The sequence below is a fragment of the Glycine max genome, chromosome 4 (genome assembly GCF_000004515.6).
Source record: "Glycine max cultivar Williams 82 chromosome 4, Glycine_max_v4.0, whole genome shotgun sequence".
In the NCBI taxonomy this organism is placed as follows: Eukaryota; Viridiplantae; Streptophyta; class Magnoliopsida; order Fabales; family Fabaceae; genus Glycine; species Glycine max.
This window is the reverse complement of record NC_016091.4, coordinates 12,390,653-12,411,605: the sequence shown is the minus strand read 5'-3', so window position 1 is coordinate 12,411,605 and position 20,953 is coordinate 12,390,653. Positions and strand designations below refer to the sequence as shown.

At 31.9% G+C, this 20,953-nt stretch overlaps 1 protein-coding gene across 8 annotated transcripts; it reads left to right on the top strand.

Annotated features, from left to right (window-relative positions):
• The first annotated feature begins 466 nt into the window (after window positions 1–466).
• On the top strand, window positions 467–11,386 carry BRL1A (brassinosteroid receptor-like protein). Of its 8 annotated transcripts, none has more exons than XM_041014585.1 (7): window positions 467–8,386; window positions 8,647–8,740; window positions 8,954–9,352; window positions 9,457–9,627; window positions 10,322–10,454; window positions 10,788–10,972; window positions 11,097–11,386. In XM_041014585.1, exon 1 carries the CDS (start codon window positions 1,134–1,136, stop codon window positions 4,815–4,817), a length of 3,684 nt encoding a protein of 1,227 aa, XP_040870519.1. In that variant the 5' UTR covers window positions 467–1,133; the 3' UTR covers window positions 4,818–8,386; window positions 8,647–8,740; window positions 8,954–9,352; window positions 9,457–9,627; window positions 10,322–10,454; window positions 10,788–10,972; window positions 11,097–11,386. The 8 variants fall into 8 exon arrangements, with proteins under 8 accessions (XP_040870519.1, XP_040870517.1, XP_040870516.1 ...); XM_041014583.1 differs by having other exon boundaries at window positions 467–8,543; window positions 9,566–9,627; XM_041014582.1 differs by having other exon boundaries at window positions 467–8,543.
• The last annotated feature ends 9,567 nt before the right edge of the window (window positions 11,387–20,953 follow it).

The following is a 20,953-nucleotide window of genomic DNA, read 5'->3' as shown; positions in this document are numbered from 1 at the left end:
ATTAAAAATACAGTATAAGTAATTGTTTATTAAAACAGCTAACTCTTATTATTAATGAAATTAATTATCACCAATTAACCAAAAACAATTAGTCCGCGTGAAACCAACTCAATCTCTTAAAAAAATGAGTTTGAGTTCTGAAAAAAAAGTATAATTAAATAAAAAAATCTCATTAAAGATGGATAATCAGATTTTCTTAAAGGAATTATTCATTAATAAAATTAGTAATACTTTATATCAATGTGATTATAAAAGAAATATCACCAATTAATTAATGTTATTGATAAAGGAAAAAAAAAATTAATGGTGCAATTTATACACAGGAAACTACTCCCCACTATTCAACTCACTAGTCACTAGGCATAAGCTTCTTGAATATCTCGTCGCCCTTTCCTCTTATTTTGACACCGGGTTCCCCGTTTACACAATTTCAAAACCCCAAAGTTTGGGTGATAATTACGTCTTTGAAACTGGAAAGCGATTTGGACCACTTTTTTTTTTTTTTTTTTTTAAGGATGGCCAACATTAATTTTCTTTTAATTTTCATTTTATAATAATAACGATTCCTTGCCCTCACGTAATTTCAGCTTCCCCAACAAGCCCGGCTTCTTTCTTTATTTTATTTTCATTTCCGCCCTAAAAAAGAAAACGTTGAAAAAGCAACCCAAAATCAAAGCTATTAGCTGAGGGTAGGTACACGTACAGCCACACAAGTCTGAAAATCGGGACAAGAAAGGAAAACAAAGGAAGCCGCACCCCCACACACTCTCTTGTCCTATTCGGGAAAAAAAAATTAAAATTGAAAAATACCTTATAGTTTTGTTTCGATTTTTTAATCATATGTATATTTTTATCCGAGACAATCATATATTTAAACTGATAAAATTATTATAAGCCATAAATTTCTACCTTATGTTATACAAAACGTAAACACGAGATTTACAATTAAGCTGAAACATCTCGACATGCTTTTTTTTTTTTTTTTTGTTATTCCTTCTAGTTTTATATTTTAGACTCTGTCTCCCACGCACGCACAATTTTTGGTTGGGTTTTGAAATAGTATTATTAAGCATATATGCATAAACTTGCATAAGCTAAAACTAAAACTAAAACTAATCATTATTATTTTGCTCATGAAGCATGAGAGTGAAAAACCTCAAAAAGGTGAAAAAATGAAAAGAGAGAAACCATACCTTATGAAGAAGATGCCATGGTCACCAAGAAGAGAAGCACCGATAGTAGTGAGGTTCGTTGTGATTGCCTTATTCATCATGATAACAGTACCAACACCACCAACAGCAGCAGATGCAGAAGCAGAAGCAGCAACAACAACTTCTGATGCAGTTTTATTGATACAGTTCAAGCATTTACACGTTTCCTCTGATCCCTACAGCTTCCTCTCCGACTGGGACCCACACGCGCCATCCCCGTGCGCGTGGCGAGGTATCACCTGCTCCTCCTCCGGCGGCGTCAGCGCCATCGACCTCAGCGGCGCTGCCCTCTCCGGCACACTGCACCTCCCCACACTCACGTCACTTTCATCGCTCCAAAACCTAATCCTACGTGGCAACTCCTTCTCCTCTTTCAACCTCACCGTTTCGCCAATTTGTACGCTCGAAACACTCGACCTCTCTCACAACAACTTCTCCGGCAAGTTTCCTTTCGCAAACCTCGCTCCATGTATCCGCCTTAGCTATCTCAACCTCTCTAATAATCTCATCACCGCTGGGCCTGGGCCCTGGCCCGAGCTGGCCCAACTTGATTTGTCTAGAAACCGTGTCTCCGACGTGGACCTTCTCGTTTCCGCTCTCGGAAGCTCAACTCTCGTTTTTCTTAACTTCTCGGACAATAAACTCGCGGGTCAACTCAGCGAAACGCTCGTTTCGAAGAGCCTGAATCTCTCCACTTTGGACCTCTCTTATAATCTTTTCTCCGGAAAGGTTCCGCCGAGGCTTCTAAACGACGCCGTTCAGGTCCTGGATTTCTCGTTCAACAATTTCTCGGAATTTGACTTCGGTTTCGGTTCGTGTGAGAATCTAGTTCGGTTGAGTTTCTCGCACAATGCAATCTCTTCAAACGAGTTTCCGCGCGGGTTGGGTAACTGCAACAATCTTGAGGTTCTAGATCTTTCTCACAATGAGCTCATGATGGAGATTCCGTCGGAAATTCTTCTGAATTTGAAGAGTTTGAAGTCTCTGTTTCTCGCACACAACAAATTTTCCGGCGAAATCCCGAGTGAGCTTGGAAGCCTTTGCAAAACTCTAGTTGAACTTGATCTCTCGGAGAACAATCTTTCTGGTTCGTTGCCTTTGAGTTTCACTCAATGTTCTTCTCTGCAGAGTCTGAATCTCGCGAGAAACTATTTTTCTGGGAACTTCCTTGTTTCCGTGGTGAACAAGCTTCGGAGTCTAAAGTATCTAAACGCAGCGTTTAACAACATAACGGGACCGGTTCCGGTGTCGCTTGTGAGCTTGAAAGAGCTTCGGGTTCTTGACCTGAGCTCGAACCGGTTCAGCGGCAATGTTCCGTCGTCTTTATGTCCTTCCGGGTTGGAGAATTTGATCCTCGCTGGCAATTACCTTTCAGGGACGGTACCGTCACAGCTCGGTGAGTGTAGGAACTTGAAAACTATTGATTTCAGCTTTAACAGTTTGAACGGTTCCATACCGTGGAAGGTGTGGGCTTTGCCTAATTTAACTGATTTGATTATGTGGGCTAATAAACTCACTGGAGAAATCCCCGAGGGAATTTGTGTTAAGGGAGGGAACTTGGAGACGTTGATTTTGAACAACAATTTAATTTCTGGGTCCATTCCGAAGTCAATTGCGAATTGCACCAACATGATATGGGTGTCGTTGGCGAGCAACCGGTTAACCGGGGAGATAACGGCTGGGATTGGGAATTTGAATGCATTGGCGATTCTTCAGCTGGGGAATAACTCGCTCAGTGGGAGGATTCCGCCGGAGATAGGCGAGTGCAAGAGGTTGATATGGTTGGATTTGAATAGCAATAACCTAACCGGGGATATCCCTTTCCAGCTTGCTGATCAGGCAGGGTTGGTTATCCCAGGTAGGGTTTCGGGGAAGCAGTTTGCGTTTGTGAGGAATGAGGGTGGGACTAGTTGCAGGGGTGCTGGTGGGTTGGTTGAGTTTGAGGATATCAGGACAGAGAGGCTTGAAGGTTTTCCAATGGTGCATTCATGCCCGTTGACACGGATTTACTCCGGTTGGACTGTGTATACTTTTGCTTCCAATGGGAGTATGATCTACCTTGACCTTTCCTACAACTTGTTGTCTGGTAGCATCCCTGAGAATTTGGGTGAGATGGCCTATTTGCAGGTGCTGAATTTGGGGCACAATAGGTTGAGTGGGAACATTCCTGATAGGCTTGGTGGTTTGAAAGCAATAGGGGTGCTTGATCTGTCTCATAATAGTCTTAATGGGTCCATCCCTGGGGCATTGGAGGGTCTTTCTTTTCTCAGTGACCTTGATGTGTCTAATAATAATCTCACTGGGTCCATTCCTTCTGGAGGTCAGTTAACTACTTTTCCAGCTGCCAGATATGAGAACAACTCTGGCCTTTGTGGGGTGCCTTTGTCAGCGTGTGGGGCTTCAAAGAATCACTCCGTTGCTGTTGGGGGTTGGAAGAAGAAGCAGCCTGCTGCAGCTGGGGTTGTCATTGGTTTGCTTTGCTTCCTCGTGTTTGCACTTGGGCTTGTGTTGGCTTTGTACCGAGTGAGGAAGACACAGAGGAAGGAGGAGATGAGGGAAAAGTATATAGAGAGTCTTCCAACTTCTGGGGGCAGTAGTTGGAAGCTATCCAGCTTTCCTGAGCCTTTGAGCATCAATGTTGCCACCTTTGAGAAGCCTCTGCGGAAGCTGACGTTTGCGCATCTTCTTGAGGCTACTAATGGTTTCAGTGCCGAGAGTTTGATAGGTTCTGGGGGGTTTGGTGAGGTGTACAAAGCTAAGCTAAAAGATGGTTGTGTTGTTGCTATCAAGAAGCTCATTCACGTGACGGGTCAGGGAGATAGGGAGTTCATGGCTGAGATGGAAACTATTGGGAAGATTAAGCATAGGAACCTGGTTCAGCTGCTGGGTTACTGTAAAGTTGGAGAGGAGAGGCTGCTTGTGTATGAGTACATGAGATGGGGAAGTCTCGAGGCTGTTTTACATGAGAGAGCAAAAGGAGGAGGTTCAAAGCTTGATTGGGCAGCAAGGAAGAAGATTGCCATAGGGTCAGCAAGAGGTCTCGCATTTCTTCACCATAGTTGCATTCCTCACATTATACACAGGGACATGAAGTCCAGCAATATTCTTCTTGATGAAAATTTTGAGGCCAGAGTTTCTGATTTTGGCATGGCGAGATTGGTTAATGCCCTCGACACTCATCTCACTGTTAGCACACTTGCCGGAACACCTGGTTATGTACCCCCTGAGTACTACCAGAGTTTTAGATGTACAGCAAAAGGGGATGTCTATAGCTATGGTGTCATACTGCTAGAGCTTCTATCAGGGAAGAGACCAATTGACTCTTCTGAGTTTGGTGATGATAGCAATCTTGTTGGATGGTCAAAGATGCTTTACAAAGAGAAAAGAATTAATGAAATACTTGATCCTGATTTAATTGTGCAAACATCTAGTGAAAGTGAACTATTACAATATTTGAGAATTGCTTTTGAATGTCTGGATGAGAGACCATACCGGCGGCCAACCATGATACAAGTGATGGCTATGTTTAAAGAGCTTCAGGTTGACACATTTAATGATATGCTTGATAGCTTCTCTCTGAGAGACAATGTTATTGATGAAGCATGAGAAGAGGATCTTTACTATAAGACTCAAAGCCCTTTGACAGTTAAGGAAATAAAAAGGTTCTCAACATTTGGCATGTTGCTGGACTAAGTTGACAATTTGGTGACACTGGTCTATCCTATCTGAAATTGGAGGACGGTTCTTTCACCTTTTTCTGTTGTATATAAGACACTTAATGAGACCAAGAGATCAAAGGCAATCATGAATTGAATGGAAGGTTGAGACTTGAGGTTATAGACAGAGTTTTGTATGCTTCTTTTGTGCTGATCTAGTGTTTGATCACTTGAAATCGGTAGATATATTTTTTTTTTCCTATTAACTTCTGTCGCTCCATCATCAATGCCACTTTTGCTGATGACTTCAATGTTTTGTTTGCCATTTCCATTGGGTTCTGATACTACCACAGTTTTGCTCATTTTGTGTTTTGGTTCATATTGCAACTGTCAATTTTTATTGTTTGTAGAAGCCTAGAATCTGTTGTAAATATAAATGAATTCTGCATAATTGCATATTATCTGGAGTAACATCAAATGATCATTGTTCTGTATGATAAAATAGAGGTTGAAGTTTGGATGCCAATCAACAAACACATTTTCTCCTTTTGGGTTTCTTAGTAACTACTCAAATCTCAAATAGAATCCTGGTAACCTTAAAAAGAAGGCATATCACAGGGACATGAGCAGGGTCAAAGGCTACAGAATATTGAAAATAAATGTTCCTTTATTCTTAATTGTGGATTTCTTTGTATTACTGGATAGCAAACTTAAAACAGCAACAATAACAACACAAGCTTTTTTTCTTTGTAAGTTTCTTTTCACTTTTTTGATTGTTTGAGTTGTTTTATTGGGGTTAATACTGGCTAAATTTAATGTAGAAAATTCGCTTTTTATAATGCTTAGTTGGTAAATTCATAGGATAAGGAGTAAGGCTCCATAACATTTGTGGAGGTTATATATCATGTGATAATCACACTAGGGGAAGGTTAACAGGGTTAATATCTGTATAAATAACCCCCCCCCCCAAAGCTTGAACTGCACTCTCGTAGCTGGTGGAATGTGAAAACTTTTTCCCTACTATTACACATATGATGGAGAGAGATATGGGAATGCCACTGTAATTGCTGTGGGCCTGTGGCAATTACTTGAATAGAGGAGCTACCCACATTCATGTGGTACTATTATTTATCATCTCTCTTTTGTTGCATTTTTTAATATTGCAGCGGATAAAAACCACATATGAAGGTTGCATCATGTTAGATTGCACTCAGAAAGTGGCTTTGCTTGTGTTGCCTTCCTGTCCACCCATGCAGCAATGTGTTAGTTTTTCCCCTTACACCTGTACCTTCATATTTATTGGAAATCGTTGCTTTACCCCTAGTCTGGTGCTTCCAATTTTCAAAGTTAATATCAAGTGTGTCATATGACTTGTTATGAAATATATGTCTAATTCTAGGCTCGGTCTGAGCTTTGCATGGATTTTTCGTTTGATATTAGCAATACATAGAGTCTGTTTTACTTAGTGGCAGAGTGCTTTTTTGTCATGAAACTGGAGTTCCCTCATACTAACTGATTTTTGGCAGTGAACTTGATACTTTTGAAACGTACTGCTTTTCATATTCCTTGACCTATGTGTTTACTTCTTACGGGTGTGCATTTTCTTTTGCATTTCTTAACACCATGGACTAATTTCATTCCCTTTGCAGACCCTAGGTTTGCTACCCTGCTTATTGAACATTTGAACTTGTATTTCTGTCAATTTCATTCTGTTAATCCATTGCTATTAGGTAAGGCACGTGTAATCTGAAACTTTAATATAATCCTATACAGACAAAACTTTAGTTAAAATTCCTTGGGTTTTTATGCTATTGTTTTCTTATCAGAATTGAAGTTTTATCTTAGTAATCCACGTGATAAAAGTTTGCATTAATAATTAGCATACTAAGGTAAAGCTTCAATTCTGATTGAAAAATAGGATCATATTGTCCTGTTTAGAAGTGTTAAAATAACTTTCGCAATTGTGGAGCACCATTGTTGAAGAGAACTTTTCTGAAATTTAATTTATAAGTTGCTTGCGTTGCTCAAAGTTCAAAAGAAGGGACCTGTCGAATATGCACCCTTTTAACTTTACGAAAATATGCAATTTAGTCTCACAGCTTTTACAACAAGCAAGATGGTCCTCAAAGTTCCCAACATGTTTGAGATGATGTTGATCGTGACTCACATTTGTCCAAAAATTGATCGACTTTGTCACTTAAAGTAACGTGTTTGGTTAGAATTTTGTCTGTCAATGGTATGTGACACTTTTGTCAAATGGATGAGCTGTCGTTTGGGAGGACTAATTGGCATACATTACAAGATAGAACCATCTTATGCAGATAACGTTTTGAAGGTGAAGGACGAAATTGCGTATCATGTATCGTTGAATGGTATAAATTGGACTTTAATGAAAGAGCATCATCATACTACAGTTGAGGAGTCTATTCTAAATCTCCTTATGATGACTCACAAAGTTTTGTTCCTGGCATTATAAATTTTGAATGAAAACCAGAAAAGGTTGCTGGGTTTGAATTTGTTTATAGACATCATTTACCAGAAAAACAAAAGGTCGCTCGTGAGATATTTTTGATTTTGGAAAAATTTAGGTAAGTTAGGCTATGAGAGTTCATTAGGATCAGGAGAGATATTTAAAAACTCTTACAAGATGCTTACAAATTACTCACCAATGAAATATTTGCTTCAGTGACAAGATTCAAACCCACGCTATTGTTTGAGTTTGTCTATAAGTATAATCTAACAACTCAGGCACAATAATTCACTCAAATCACTGCAGATACTGATCTTGTTTCCTAGTTTTACCTTATTTTGCATTCATAATGATACATTAATCAATTTTGGTTTAAATCGGACACTGCTGCGTTCTAATTTCCACAATAGTCGGAAAGATTGAATTGATCTGGTTGTACGTGATTGGGTTGTGGAAGACTAGTTGTTACTAAAAGTAAATGGTGATTCGATATTTCTAACGGTTTATATAGTATTGAATTGTTTAATTTAAAAAAATGATATTGATGTAAATTAGATACTTTTTGTTGCTGGAGTTTAATTTATAGTTCTGGTTGGTTATTGTTTGGGAGTAGTATTTAGACCGAGATATCTTAGGTGAACTGTATTAAACTTGATTCACGGTCCCCTTTGTAAACTCGATTTTCCCACATACAATCTCTCCCTCTTCCTCTTGTGATTTTTAAATTTCAAATTTTAATAACATATGCGCTTTCTTTTCTTCTGCTTAATTACTTTTCAAATTTCAAATTTCAAATTTCAAATTTGAATTTGAATTTGAATGAGTTTCATTTTCAATTTCCTATCTCTTATTTTCATTTTCATTCATTTTCTACTAAATATTCTTCTCCCTTATCTTTTCCTTAAACAAACTTGAAAAAAAAAAACACCTTGGATGAACCTGTGCTTGTGCTGACACTATTTTTGAGTCCCTCTTTCGCTATTTTCGAGCCCGCTCCGTTCTGAGCTGTGTTACGGCAACAAAAGTTTGAAGTTTTAATTGGCTTAATTGTTAGTATTAGCAAATGAGGATAAGGATTTATGTTTGGTAACTTCACTGGACAAAAGATATACTTATTCACCTTTATTTGTCTTTTAAACAATTATCAAATACTAATAGTTAAAGAACTTGGAAATAATCCAAAAGTTTATATTTGGGATGGGCAAGGTAAATATTTATCCAGGTTTATATTAGATTATTTAATTAGATTTGTTAAATTTGTTTTAACAATTAGAATGTGGTTAATCCTTGTCACTAACACAACTTTCAGAACCAAACCCACAAATGGGGCATCTAGCTTGGGCCGATGCATTTGTTGTCACAACAGATTCAGTTAACATGATAAGTGAAGCTTGCAGCACTGGGTATGTCTGTCAGAAATATTTCTATGATTAGATTCTCCCCACTCTGATCTTTAAATGATTTTACTTAAATTTAGTATTTATAGAGTCCACTAATGCTTATTGATTTGTACCTGATTCTATATGATTTTGTTGTTGTTATTGTTGTAGATTGATACATGTAATTTTTTTTATCTGATATTTGTTTTTAAGAAATCAGTTTTGTTCCTCCCACAGGAAGCCTGTGTATGTTATGGAAGCTGAGCGTTGCAGATGGAAGTTGACAGAATTCCACAAATCATTGAGAGAACGAGTTGTATTAAAATAATATTTGTATATATTTTCTTTCAATGGGCTGCTAATAATATATGATGTTTAGGTTCATTGTTAAACCATCGCCACGATACTGCTGATCCCGAAGAATGCGCTATTCAAGATGCGCAGATCGCTAGCACAACAAGTCCCAACGGCAAGGCCGAAGCTACTCCACCGATCGCCGATGATTCTTTTTGCCAATCACACTTTTCTCACTTTTATTATTTGTTTATTTTTATTTTAATTATTTTATTGTTATTGTTTTGTGATGTAGAGGTTCTACACTGACTGTGGTGCAGACTCTTGTCTCAATCAGCACAAGTAATTTTTTTTTTTTGTTTTGTGTTTTTGTTTGAGTGAAATTGGAGTTCACTCCAAAGTTCAAATTTTTGTTTTCTTGAAATTTGATTTTGTTGTTGTTGCAGAATGTTCGGTACCTTATGCATTAATAATAATAAAATAATCTTGGTTCATACTTCATGAAATTCTTTGGCACCTTATGCAACATTCCTTCATTTTCGCTCCTGTCTTTAGATGATGTGGATCAAAAGGCAATAAAAAAATTGTAGGCAATGGAAGCCAGATTATTTAGAGAGGTAATTATGCTTATGATCTATTATTGATCCTTAGAAAAAACTTAATATGGTCTTATTTTTTCTTCACTATGATGAAAGATGGGTAATTCCATGTACTAATTAATAGTGTCTTGTGTGTAAGATTCCACAAAATCTTCATGTTGAATATTGTGGTAGTTTTTCCCCAAGATTTGGCACATTTAGCTTCTTAATTTCTCTGGGCAGACTAGCAGTGAAGTTTGGATGGTTTGTGTTTACTTTAGTCATACTTTGTAGGATAGTTTAGGAATATGAAAGATAGAAAGAAATTTATGTTTCTTGCAATTTACATTAAAAAATTAGGAAAAATTAGTGGATGATAATACATCTTAAGATATTGTGGTAATTTTTTATGTGGCATTTGCATATATATGTTGTTCCAATCTTTGACCTCCATATGCTTTATGGTTGATAGACTGATTTTATTGTTATTCTCCAAATGAAGAAACTATTGGATTATCCATGCGTATATGGCAGACAAATAGAAGGATATAGCATTACTTATTATCTAATAAGTTTTTGTGATAGAATATTATCTTATAATTTACATATGGATTACTATCCTTTGTGTGCGTTTCTGCATTTGCACCATTAAATACATTGTTGTTGAATTGTGTGAAATATTGTAATTTCATTTATTTTATTCAAGATATATTTTTGTGGTAATATTAAGCAGGAAAGGAGCCATGACTGTAGCATTGATGCTAATAGATTGCATGCACTGAGATACTTGCTTCTCTAGCTGCTTCTGCAAGTGCTTCTTTGTCCAAGGGGATTCTTAGAAGCTGCATTTGAACTCCTCATTTGCTGTAAGAAGACCTTTTCAACTTCTAATCTTCCTAAGTTCTCATGAAAAGATGATGTGGAGGTTGACGATGCCCCTGAATTGAGGTTTAATAGTTTTTTGATTTTTTGGCCAGTGAACCATCTTTTGTAAATAAATCATAGTAAGTTTTCTGAGTCATTTTCTTCTGTAACCAATTTTTCAAATGGTAATAGGTTATCCTATATATCTTCCTCTGTTTTATGGTGAATTGGTTGTGTTGGTGACATGCAAGTTTGCCTAATGCTTAAAATAGTATATGTATATACTTTCTTTCAATGGGCTGATAATAATTTAAGATGTTTTGATCAAACTCTAGATGGTGAGGAAGTAGTGACAAAAGAGTGTGGTTTTTGATGGATATATCCCTCTGAAGATGAAGAAGTAGGGAAACTCATAAATTAGAGGCTAATGCAATAACAATTCCTCCAACAAAGAAACTTAACAACATGACTTTGGAAGTACTCCATCCAATATAAAAGCAAAAGATACGGAAGTGTTGAGGTAATCTTGCTAGCACTGATGAATACAAAGTTTATGCACTCTGGTATTTTCTACTACTGCATAATATATAATATATATGCTGATAACAATTATTTTCTGTGCAAAATATTCTGTTTTTGAGAAGGAATTTATTTGAAGAACTCTTGCACATTGAATTTGGAGGAAAACTCATACTATGAAGAGGTGAAATTTCAGTAGACCTGTTTTAAAGAAGGACAACCGTGCAAATCCGCTACTACCATGATAATTTGCAAGAGCTCTTCTAACTTTTTTATTTTATTGTTTCAATTTTTTTTACTTAGTCAATAAGTGATTCCTACACTTTTTGTGCAAATAGTTTGTAATCCAAGGTTATTGGAATCTTGGTAACATTATTTTTTGTTAGAATGAAGATTATTTTTTATATTTTGCATATAATAAAATCTATTAGCTATGTAAAGTTTATGTTTTCTTATGTATGATCAGTTTAGTCAACCTGTAGTAGGATAAATTTTATATACTAGGTCAGTCTTCTCCATACGTTTTTGCTTGTAACATTGTATTTTTCACCAAAAAGAAGTCTCATGTATGTATGTTGAAAATTTTGGAACATTGAATACACTCTCATTACACCTCCATCAGAAATTAACTGTTCACCGTTTGTAATGCCATTGTTAGCAGTTATTTGCATTTCTAACGTTTGTCTCTTGAATGCTTCAACTATTAATTTGAGAAAGAAAAAACATTATTGAATTTATAGAGATGACTTAGAAGTAATAGAAGCATGCGCTTTGCAAAGACGGTCCAAATGCACGCACTAACTACTTGCTGCACTCCCTTCATTATCGAAGAATCACTTCTCCAAAACTACTCCAACATTGTCATTAACCCGTTTCTGAGCATTTCTATTTATCCTTCAATATTGGTAATTAAGGTTGAATATTGTCTGTTTTACCCAATTTTGTAAACAAACTTTATTTTTATCTATTTTCTTCCTATCATTTTCAGGATAGTAGAAAAATATAAATTATTGTATATAATTTTACCTTTTTTTTACTTTGGCACTTAATAATTTTCTTAAATAATATTACTAATGCATTCTTATCATGATTTTTAATAATTTTTAAACCAATGTCATTGAAATATTATTAATAGTATCTTTGTAAAAATAAGACATTTGTCATATACAAGGCAAAAAGTTGTCATATTATTTTGAGTTGTTGTACTTTTTATCAATAATTTGATTATGGTGAAAGAAGGCCTAGCTGTAAAGGCCTACACAACATTTCTTAAAGTTCAGTTTGTGCTAGAAAAAGAGTTAGTCTCTTCCTCATGATTTGTGCGTATTGTTTTTGGGTTGCCACATGATAGACAAGGGAAAGAGAATCAATCATGTACTAATTCTTCCTAGAGCAAAAAACAATCATCCAATCAAATGAACAAAACTCCAATAAAAACATTAACAGTAAATCATGACAGAAAAGGTTGGATCATCCAAAAAATAAGGTGTGTCATGTCAATGTACTTTTAAGTTGTGTGATATGGCTAAGAAAAAATTGTCAACATGTCTACATGTCGATAATCTTCCGTTGTGCATTTCAGATACAAATAATTGATGAAGTTGCAGATCCTAATGATGTTTGAACTTTTCAAAGCAGTTTGCAAGTGAATCGAGATCAGAGTTCCTTAGAACAATATGGTCTCATGTTGTCTGAAGCTGTTGGGATTATTAAATATCTTCTTCATTGTATGAATCTCCTCAATGCTCACTTTTTTTGTAGGTAGAAAATAATAGGAGCTAAAAAAAAATGTCTTCAATCACTCAAAGGCGTGCTATGAAGAATGTTGCTCTTGGTATATACATTATTTATATATTGTGCTGTTTCAATTTGGTTAGAATTGGAAAGGTTAAGATGGTTTTGATACCTTCATTTCCTTCATAATGGGTTGCTTTCACTCTAAGTCGGCGAGGAAGTTTCCAATGCAGGAGAATATTGTTTCACCTGTATTTGACTTAATATTTTATCTATTGTATTGAACTCACAACTTCTGGTTTTAGGCAAATAGAATAGTATTGTTGATTTGACTTGAGAGATTAACAAATACTTTGACCATTTGATTCATGATTTGGAAATATAATGTTGCAATAGATTCGCATCATAGACATTTTATTTAATCTAGAATAGAAAGGAGAAATAATAGCCCCATTTTTCAGCATCATGAAATGTCAATTTTGTTGTGGTAAAGCATAAATGAAACTATGCGATGAGAAAAATGAAACTATGTGTAAGTTTGATGAATAGACTTTACTGATTTCAAAGGCAATAACTGTGCATGGCGAGGATAGGAATATGAGATTTATGATAGAAAATAACAAAAGTAGATAAAAATAAGATTAATTTAGATAAATATGTATTTCATTGTTTATAAAATTTTAAAACATGAATAACCATGGATATCATCAAAGCTAAATAGATAGTCTTATTTTATAAAATATATTATATATTTCAATCATATTAATTTTTGGTCTTATTAAATAAGTTGTACACATTTACAATTATACTATGTAAATATCTATGGTAACATTATTGTTATTAATATTCATTTTTTTTATAATTGTTGTCTAGAATCAATGACGGGATAGAAACGATGTTAGGGAATAAGAATAGCGAATAACATATAATCTCGTAATGCTCCATTGTCATCCTTATCTTAACCATCATTTATACATTTTTAAAAAAATATAAACATAAGATTAAATACTTGTTTTTATTTTTATTTTTGGGTTTAATTTTGTTTTCTAAATTTTTAAAAAATACCTTTATTTGTTTTCATGTTTTTATTAAATCATTTATGATATGACATTGTTAAGCTGATACTCCAAACTAGTCTTACAATTGTTCTTCATTGTATTTGTCATGAATGCATTTCAATATGTGAGCAGTTTTAGATTTTTACTTCATAGTTTAGTCTTTTGTAAATAATATACTAACAACCTATCTAACAATAATAACCTCAATAAAATTAAATATGTATTTTATTGTTTATAGAATTTTAAAATATGAATAACCATGGATATCATCAAAGCTAAATAGACAGTATTATTCTATAAAATATATTATATATTTCAATCATATTAGTTTTTGTTCTAATTAAATAAGTTATTCACTGTTACAATTATACTATGTGAGTATCTATGATAACTATTAATAATATTCATTTACTCTCTTATATATTTATTTATTATCGTCGTCGAGTATATGGGAAGGGGAGGGATACGATGTTAGGGAACAACAATAACAAATAAAATACATTCTCGTGGTGCTTCATTGTCATGTTTATCTTAATCATCATTTATACATTTTTTAAAAATAATTATATATAAACATAAGATTAAATACTTTTGTTTTCTAAATTTTAAAAAAATACTTTAATTTTTTCTCATGTTTTTATTAAATCATTTATCATATGACTTTGACAAGTTGATGCTTCAAATTAGTATTACAATTGTTCTTCAATATATTTATCATGAATGCATTTCAATGTGTTAGTAGTTTTAGATTTTTACTTCATAATTTAGTCTTTTGTAAATAATATACTAATAACATATCTAATAACAATAACCTCAATAAAATTAAATATGTATTTTATTTTTTATAAAATTTTAAAATATGAATAACGATTGATATCATTATAGCTAAATAGACATTGATATTTTATAAAATATATTATATATTTCAATCATATTAATTTTGGTTCTAATTAAATAAATTATTCATGATTACAATTATACTATGTAAGTATCTATGATAATTATTATTGTTACTAATATTCATTTTATCTCTTATATATTTTTTTTATTATCGTCGTCGAGTATATGGACAAGGATGGGGACGATTAACAAATAAGATACAATCTTGTGGTTTTTCATTCATGCTTATCTTAACTATCATTTATACATTTTTTAAAAAAATAATTATATATAAACATAAGATTAAATACTTTTAATTTTTGGGGTTTAATTTTGTTTTCTAAATTTTTTTAAAAATATTTTGATTTGTTCTCATGTTTTAATTGTCAAGCTGATGCTCCAAGTTAGTCTGACATTTTTTTTTCATTATATTTATCATGAATGCATTTTAATATATTAGCAATCTTAGATTTTTACTTCATAGTTTAGTCTTTTGTAAATAATATACTAATAACATATCTAATAACAATAATCTTAATAAAATTAAATATGTATTTCATTATTTATAAAATTTTAAAATATGAATAACGATTGATATCATTGTAGCTAAATAGACAGTGATATTTTATAAAATATATTATATATTTCAATCATATTAGTTTTGGTTCTAATTAAATAATTTCTTCACAGTTACAATTATACTATGTGAGTATCTATGATAACTATTATTGTTATTAATATTTATTTTCTCTTTTCTATATTTGTTTATTATGGTCGTTGAGTATATGGACGGAGATGAAGATAATCAACGAATAAGATACAATCTTGTGGTGCTCTATTCATGCTTATCTTAACCATCATTTATACATCTTTTTACAAAATAACTGTATATAAACATAAGATTAAATATTTTTTTTATTTTTTGGGTTTAATTTTGTTTTCTAAATTTTAAAAAACTATTTTGATTTGTTCTCATGTTTTAATTGTCAAGTTGATAATCCAAATCAGTCTGAACAATTGTTTGCAATATATTTATCATTCATGCATTTCAATGTGTTGACGGTTTTAAATTCTTATTTCATACTTTAGTCTTTTGTAAATAATATGCTAACAACATATTTAACAATAATAATCTTAATAAAATTAAATATGTATTTCATTATTTATAAAATTTTAAAATATTAATAACCATGGATATCATCGAAGCTAAATAGACAATGTTATTTTATAAAATATATTATATATTTCAATCATATTAGTTTTTGTTCTTATTTAATAAGTTTTACACGGTTATAATTAAATGTATACAATTATACTATACATTTAATTTTGGAGCTTATCCGTACGTTCGCACATGATAGTGTATTATTTTATGAAAGAAAAAAGGTTCACTCATTTGGTTTTGCATAATGCTGCATTATTTATAATGACGGGTGAAATACGTCAAAAATTGACTTTAGATGGAGAGCCTTTTAATCACAAAATTTGCGTACATTATCTTTGAGTTTTCTAATCCAGCACTTAATTATGCTTTACTTACTTTCAAATTAGTTTCAAGTGTTATCATAAGGTTTTTAGCTTATATTCACTTTTGTTCTCATTTTGTTAATTTTCAATTGAATACATGATAATATTGTCTAATGTTACAACTTTATACCTATAACTATATTGTAAATATAATTTTTCGGCACACCCATGCGCATGTATGGGTATTAAACTAGGTACTAACTCATTTATTTTGTTTTCTTTTCTTTGAAGCTTAGGTATGCAACTCTTTTCAAATTATTGTTATTCTTACATCCATTAAAACTTTAATGCACCCCAACTAAAATCTACTTTACTTTGTATTATTAATTTTAATTATTTATTTATCTCAAATTCTCATTTTTCAAACAGTAAAAAAAATTAAAATTTTAATCTAACCACAATGTCAATACCAAAACAAAAAAAAAATACAGCGGAACGCTTACTAACTAGTATATATATAAACTAGAGCTAGGTATGAAGAAGTTTTATTTCTTACTCGTTACTCCCTTACTTATTCATGAATTTACTTGAGTGTGAGAATCTCTGTGCAGGCATTCCACAGCCACAGTGGTGTGCATCCAGTGCCATCGTACAGTTTCGGTACGTAGATCTAAACTATATGACTGTCTCTGAACCGAATCTCACCTGATTCCACCGAACAGTTATTTAAAAGTATATAGGCAACAGGGCCCCAAAATCTCAATCTTCTGTATTTTCTTTCTTTTTGATATAATAATACTTTAGTGTGCTGCATACCTGCAGTGTAGGTGATTGGTATCTTGCTGGATTGTCAACTTAATTGGGATTGCAATACATATTTTTTTTATCAATAGATTGCAGTAGATGTTGTGATGTCTTAGCATGCTATCAAGTTTGTCTAAAAAAAATCAAGCCCAAAATAATATAAGAACTGGTGTGTAAGTAAGCATTTGCTGTATCAACAAAAAGAAAATACTTTGAGCGTCTTTAATGGGAATTAATGTTTATGAGGTTTTTAAATTTAAGAACCAACTTTTATGTAATTTCACTATTGGAGAGCAATTGATGCAAAATTTCTTATATAAGAATCGTTGTTTATGTAAACTGCTGTACTTAATTGTTTTTGAAAATTTTAAGACAATTATAAAACATATTTTAAGTTTCTGATTTACACTGTTAGAGAGAAAACTTGTTGAAGTTCTTAAGTATCATGTGACATTTTGAAGAGCCAAAAATTGTGCTAAACAACTTCACCATAATTAAACTAATGGATGTGTTCTTAATAAACAAAAACAATCAAAACACTTCAGTTGAAGGTGACCTTACAGTAAATTATTAGGATTAATAAAGTGAGAGAATGTGAAGTGAAAAATGGAAAAATTGAAGTTTAATCTTGTACGAATTTAAAGATTAAAGATGGGATTTATTACAATAAAAAGTAAAAACATGCAGGAAACTTAATTATACAGTCAACTTGAAGTTGAAAGACACATGAAATTTAAAAGATTTTAAATATTTGACTGTAATATGTCAATCCGCGAGAAACTAAGTGCATGTTTTGCAAGTAAATGACTAGCTTCAATTACATTGTGCAAACTACTATAGTACTTAATGACCTAAAGCTTACCGTCTCAAATTGGAATTGCATCATAGCTATCATCATCTAAGTTAAGGTGTCACACATGCATTCAAGCACATGCCTTCTTCATTTCTAGCCAAAGAAATATTTACATTAATATCCTCTTATAACAGAATGTACATTTTCTTCTTCTTCTTTTTGTTTTTTTTATATAAATTTAAGCATGTTATGTACTATTTATTTATCACTATCAGCTAATGGACCACCAAGTGCTTTTGACCAAACCAGTTGTGTATATCTAGCATCAAACCATTGTCCTCGTGTCAATCCTCCTTGTCCAAGTATACGAACCTTCATATTTCAACTTATATATTATTATTGAGCACCTTACCTTTGCCAAAGCTTCAATACATAACCTTTGTTATCTAGCAGTTTTTTCTCCATTACAGTTACTAATATTGTGATCTAACAAATTAATTTGGTTTTGTATGAAGTTAAAGGGTTGGTTTGGTGGTTGAAGGGAGAAACAAGATTAAGTCTTGAATTCAAATCTCTCACACTAATATTCTAACAAAAACTAGCAATTAACATTTATTGATATAAAATTAAAATTGGCCTTCTGTAAATCTGTAGCTTTTCAGTTTCTTCCATATTTTTCAAATCACATCTAGTGAAAAATGTGGAGGCATTTGTTTTATTCTTTTACTGGTTGACCAAAACTAATTTCACTAATAAATGGTCCTCTACAAGTTCCTGCTTGTCGTATAGTATCTCTCGTGAGTCCCATGCGAAGCAATTTTGAATCAATAAAGTTTATTTTACATTATAGCTTATTTGCCTCATTGGTTTAATGTTGGAAAATTGATTTTGATCGAATTTAAAATTGATTTTGGATGCAATTTTATAAGTCTAGTTTCACATTAAAGAAGAATTCAAAATTAATGTTGGATTGAAACAACTTTGATTAACTTATGCATTAGATTTAAAATTTTGTACTAAATATTACTTCTAACTTGATTTTATAATAAAACATCTAAACATAAATCATATCACTTCAAAATCAATTTTACAAAATCAATTTCATTCAAAATTAATTTTATCAACCATCATCCAAACACACATTATGTCATAAGTTTTAGCATGAAACTTATCAAAATGAATTAAAAAGAAATTTATTTCGTAATTTCAGCACCAATTGCAAGTTTGTTGAAATGAGTTTTTTTTTTTATTTTAAAAAAACTGAGTTATAAACCATTTTTATATATAAGAATAATTCTAACAAAAACCTATGGGTCGATTTTAAGTTTCATTGATTAGAAATTTCAGGAAATATTTGTAGGAAAGATGCATTAATTATAAATTAAAATTATAATAAAATTCTAAAAAAATCAAAATACTAATTTACTAAATTCAAATTAAAATTATAATAAAAAATAAAAATTGACTTTCCTTTTTTCTGGAAAAAAGAAATCTTAAAATAAATGGAATTACGTACCACTTTTTTTATATAATTAAAAAACCTAAGGCACATTCAGTCTTTGAATGAGCAAGGTTCGGAATCATTCACTACCTTGCAAGAAGTATAGAGATCCAATGATATTTCAGAATCATTAATTTGATTTGACTACTTTTTTTTTGGGTAAAAACGTAAAATTTACTTTTTTTTCATTTTTAATTTTGGTTTTATCTTAAAAGAGGCGAGTTAAGAAGAAAAAAAATACAAAAACTAATTAATTGAAATAACACAAATATTTTGTTTCTTTTGGAATAATAGCCATCTCTATTATTGGACCCAGTACCTCTATTACGAGAGATCCATGAGACAATAAACATTGGGACCTGGAATGGCTTTGATCCTCTCTTCAATCTCAATCCAATCCTTCTTTCTTTAATTATTAAAGCTAAACATTCAGTAAAGGTTTGTCCAATACCCAGCTCTATTGGTTGTCTAGCTATTAAAGCTAAACATACAAACTTACACGCTATTTCGAATTATATAATCTTTATTACTTAACTATGGCTAATAATATCTTGTATATGAGTTTTAGGTATCCCTTGTACCTTTAATCAATACAATTTTTTTTGGATAAAAAAAGTCTAATAATATCTTTACAGTTATTGCATATGTATTTTTATTTTGATACATTTGGTGGTGAAGAGACGGTAAAGAAACGAAATAGGAGACGTAAAAATAGGAGAAAGCAAAAAAGTGAGTTTGTTTGGTATATATGAAATATGGTAGAAAGAAATAAAAAGTGGTGTGTCTGGTTCGAATTTATTTACACACAACAAAGAAATGCATAAGGAACTGTGTCTATACTCAATTTTTGCATAATAATATAATGGATTTTGCATAATAGCGTGTTACCACCTGAATCTTGCATTGTAAGATGAACTCACGATTTATGTGTCTTTTATTTTAACTTAATTTTTACCGATTACGCACACACTTTTCTTGTCTCCATTTTTTTTCTTTATTTTTCTTAAATCAAAAACTTCTAATTTTATTCTTTTCCTTGCTTAATTTCATTCACTTATTTCTCATTCTCATTCTTATTTTTATTTACTTTACATTTTACTTATTTCTTTCTCTCCCACCAGGTAGATGAGAGTTAAACGTGGGAAGTGAGAAATAAGAACGTAAATGAGTCAAATTATTTATGAATTTTTCGAATTTGATTTATCAAATGTTCGATCAAGTTTATTATTTATTTAATTAAATAAACAAACTCAAACTTAAGATTGAACTCAATTATTTAAAGGAATTAAGTCCAAATTTTATAAACTTGACATCAACAACTTATTTATATAGAGAGAAATTCAAACTATATAGATTCTACAATATATAGAGTTAAAATTATATAGATTTCACAGTATCATATAATATGTTTAACACATTTTTATTAGTAAATTATTATATATTATTAAAAAAATATTTTTTACAGAATTATTATTAAAAATTTATTAAATACTAAATTGCTGGAGTTAAAAAATAATTTAATATTTTTTTTGCAAATTAAAAAATAATTAAGTTTTAAATGAATTAAACAAGTCAAATTTTATTTTTTTTAAACAAGTCAAATCCAAATTTTTAATAAGACTCATTTAAATAAATGAGTCAAATTTAAATCACCCATATTTTTGTAAATCAAGCTTAAATTTCAAGTGTTGCACTTGATTTAACTTATTTACACCCTTATTGAGAAGATGTAAGTTTTCCTATTAA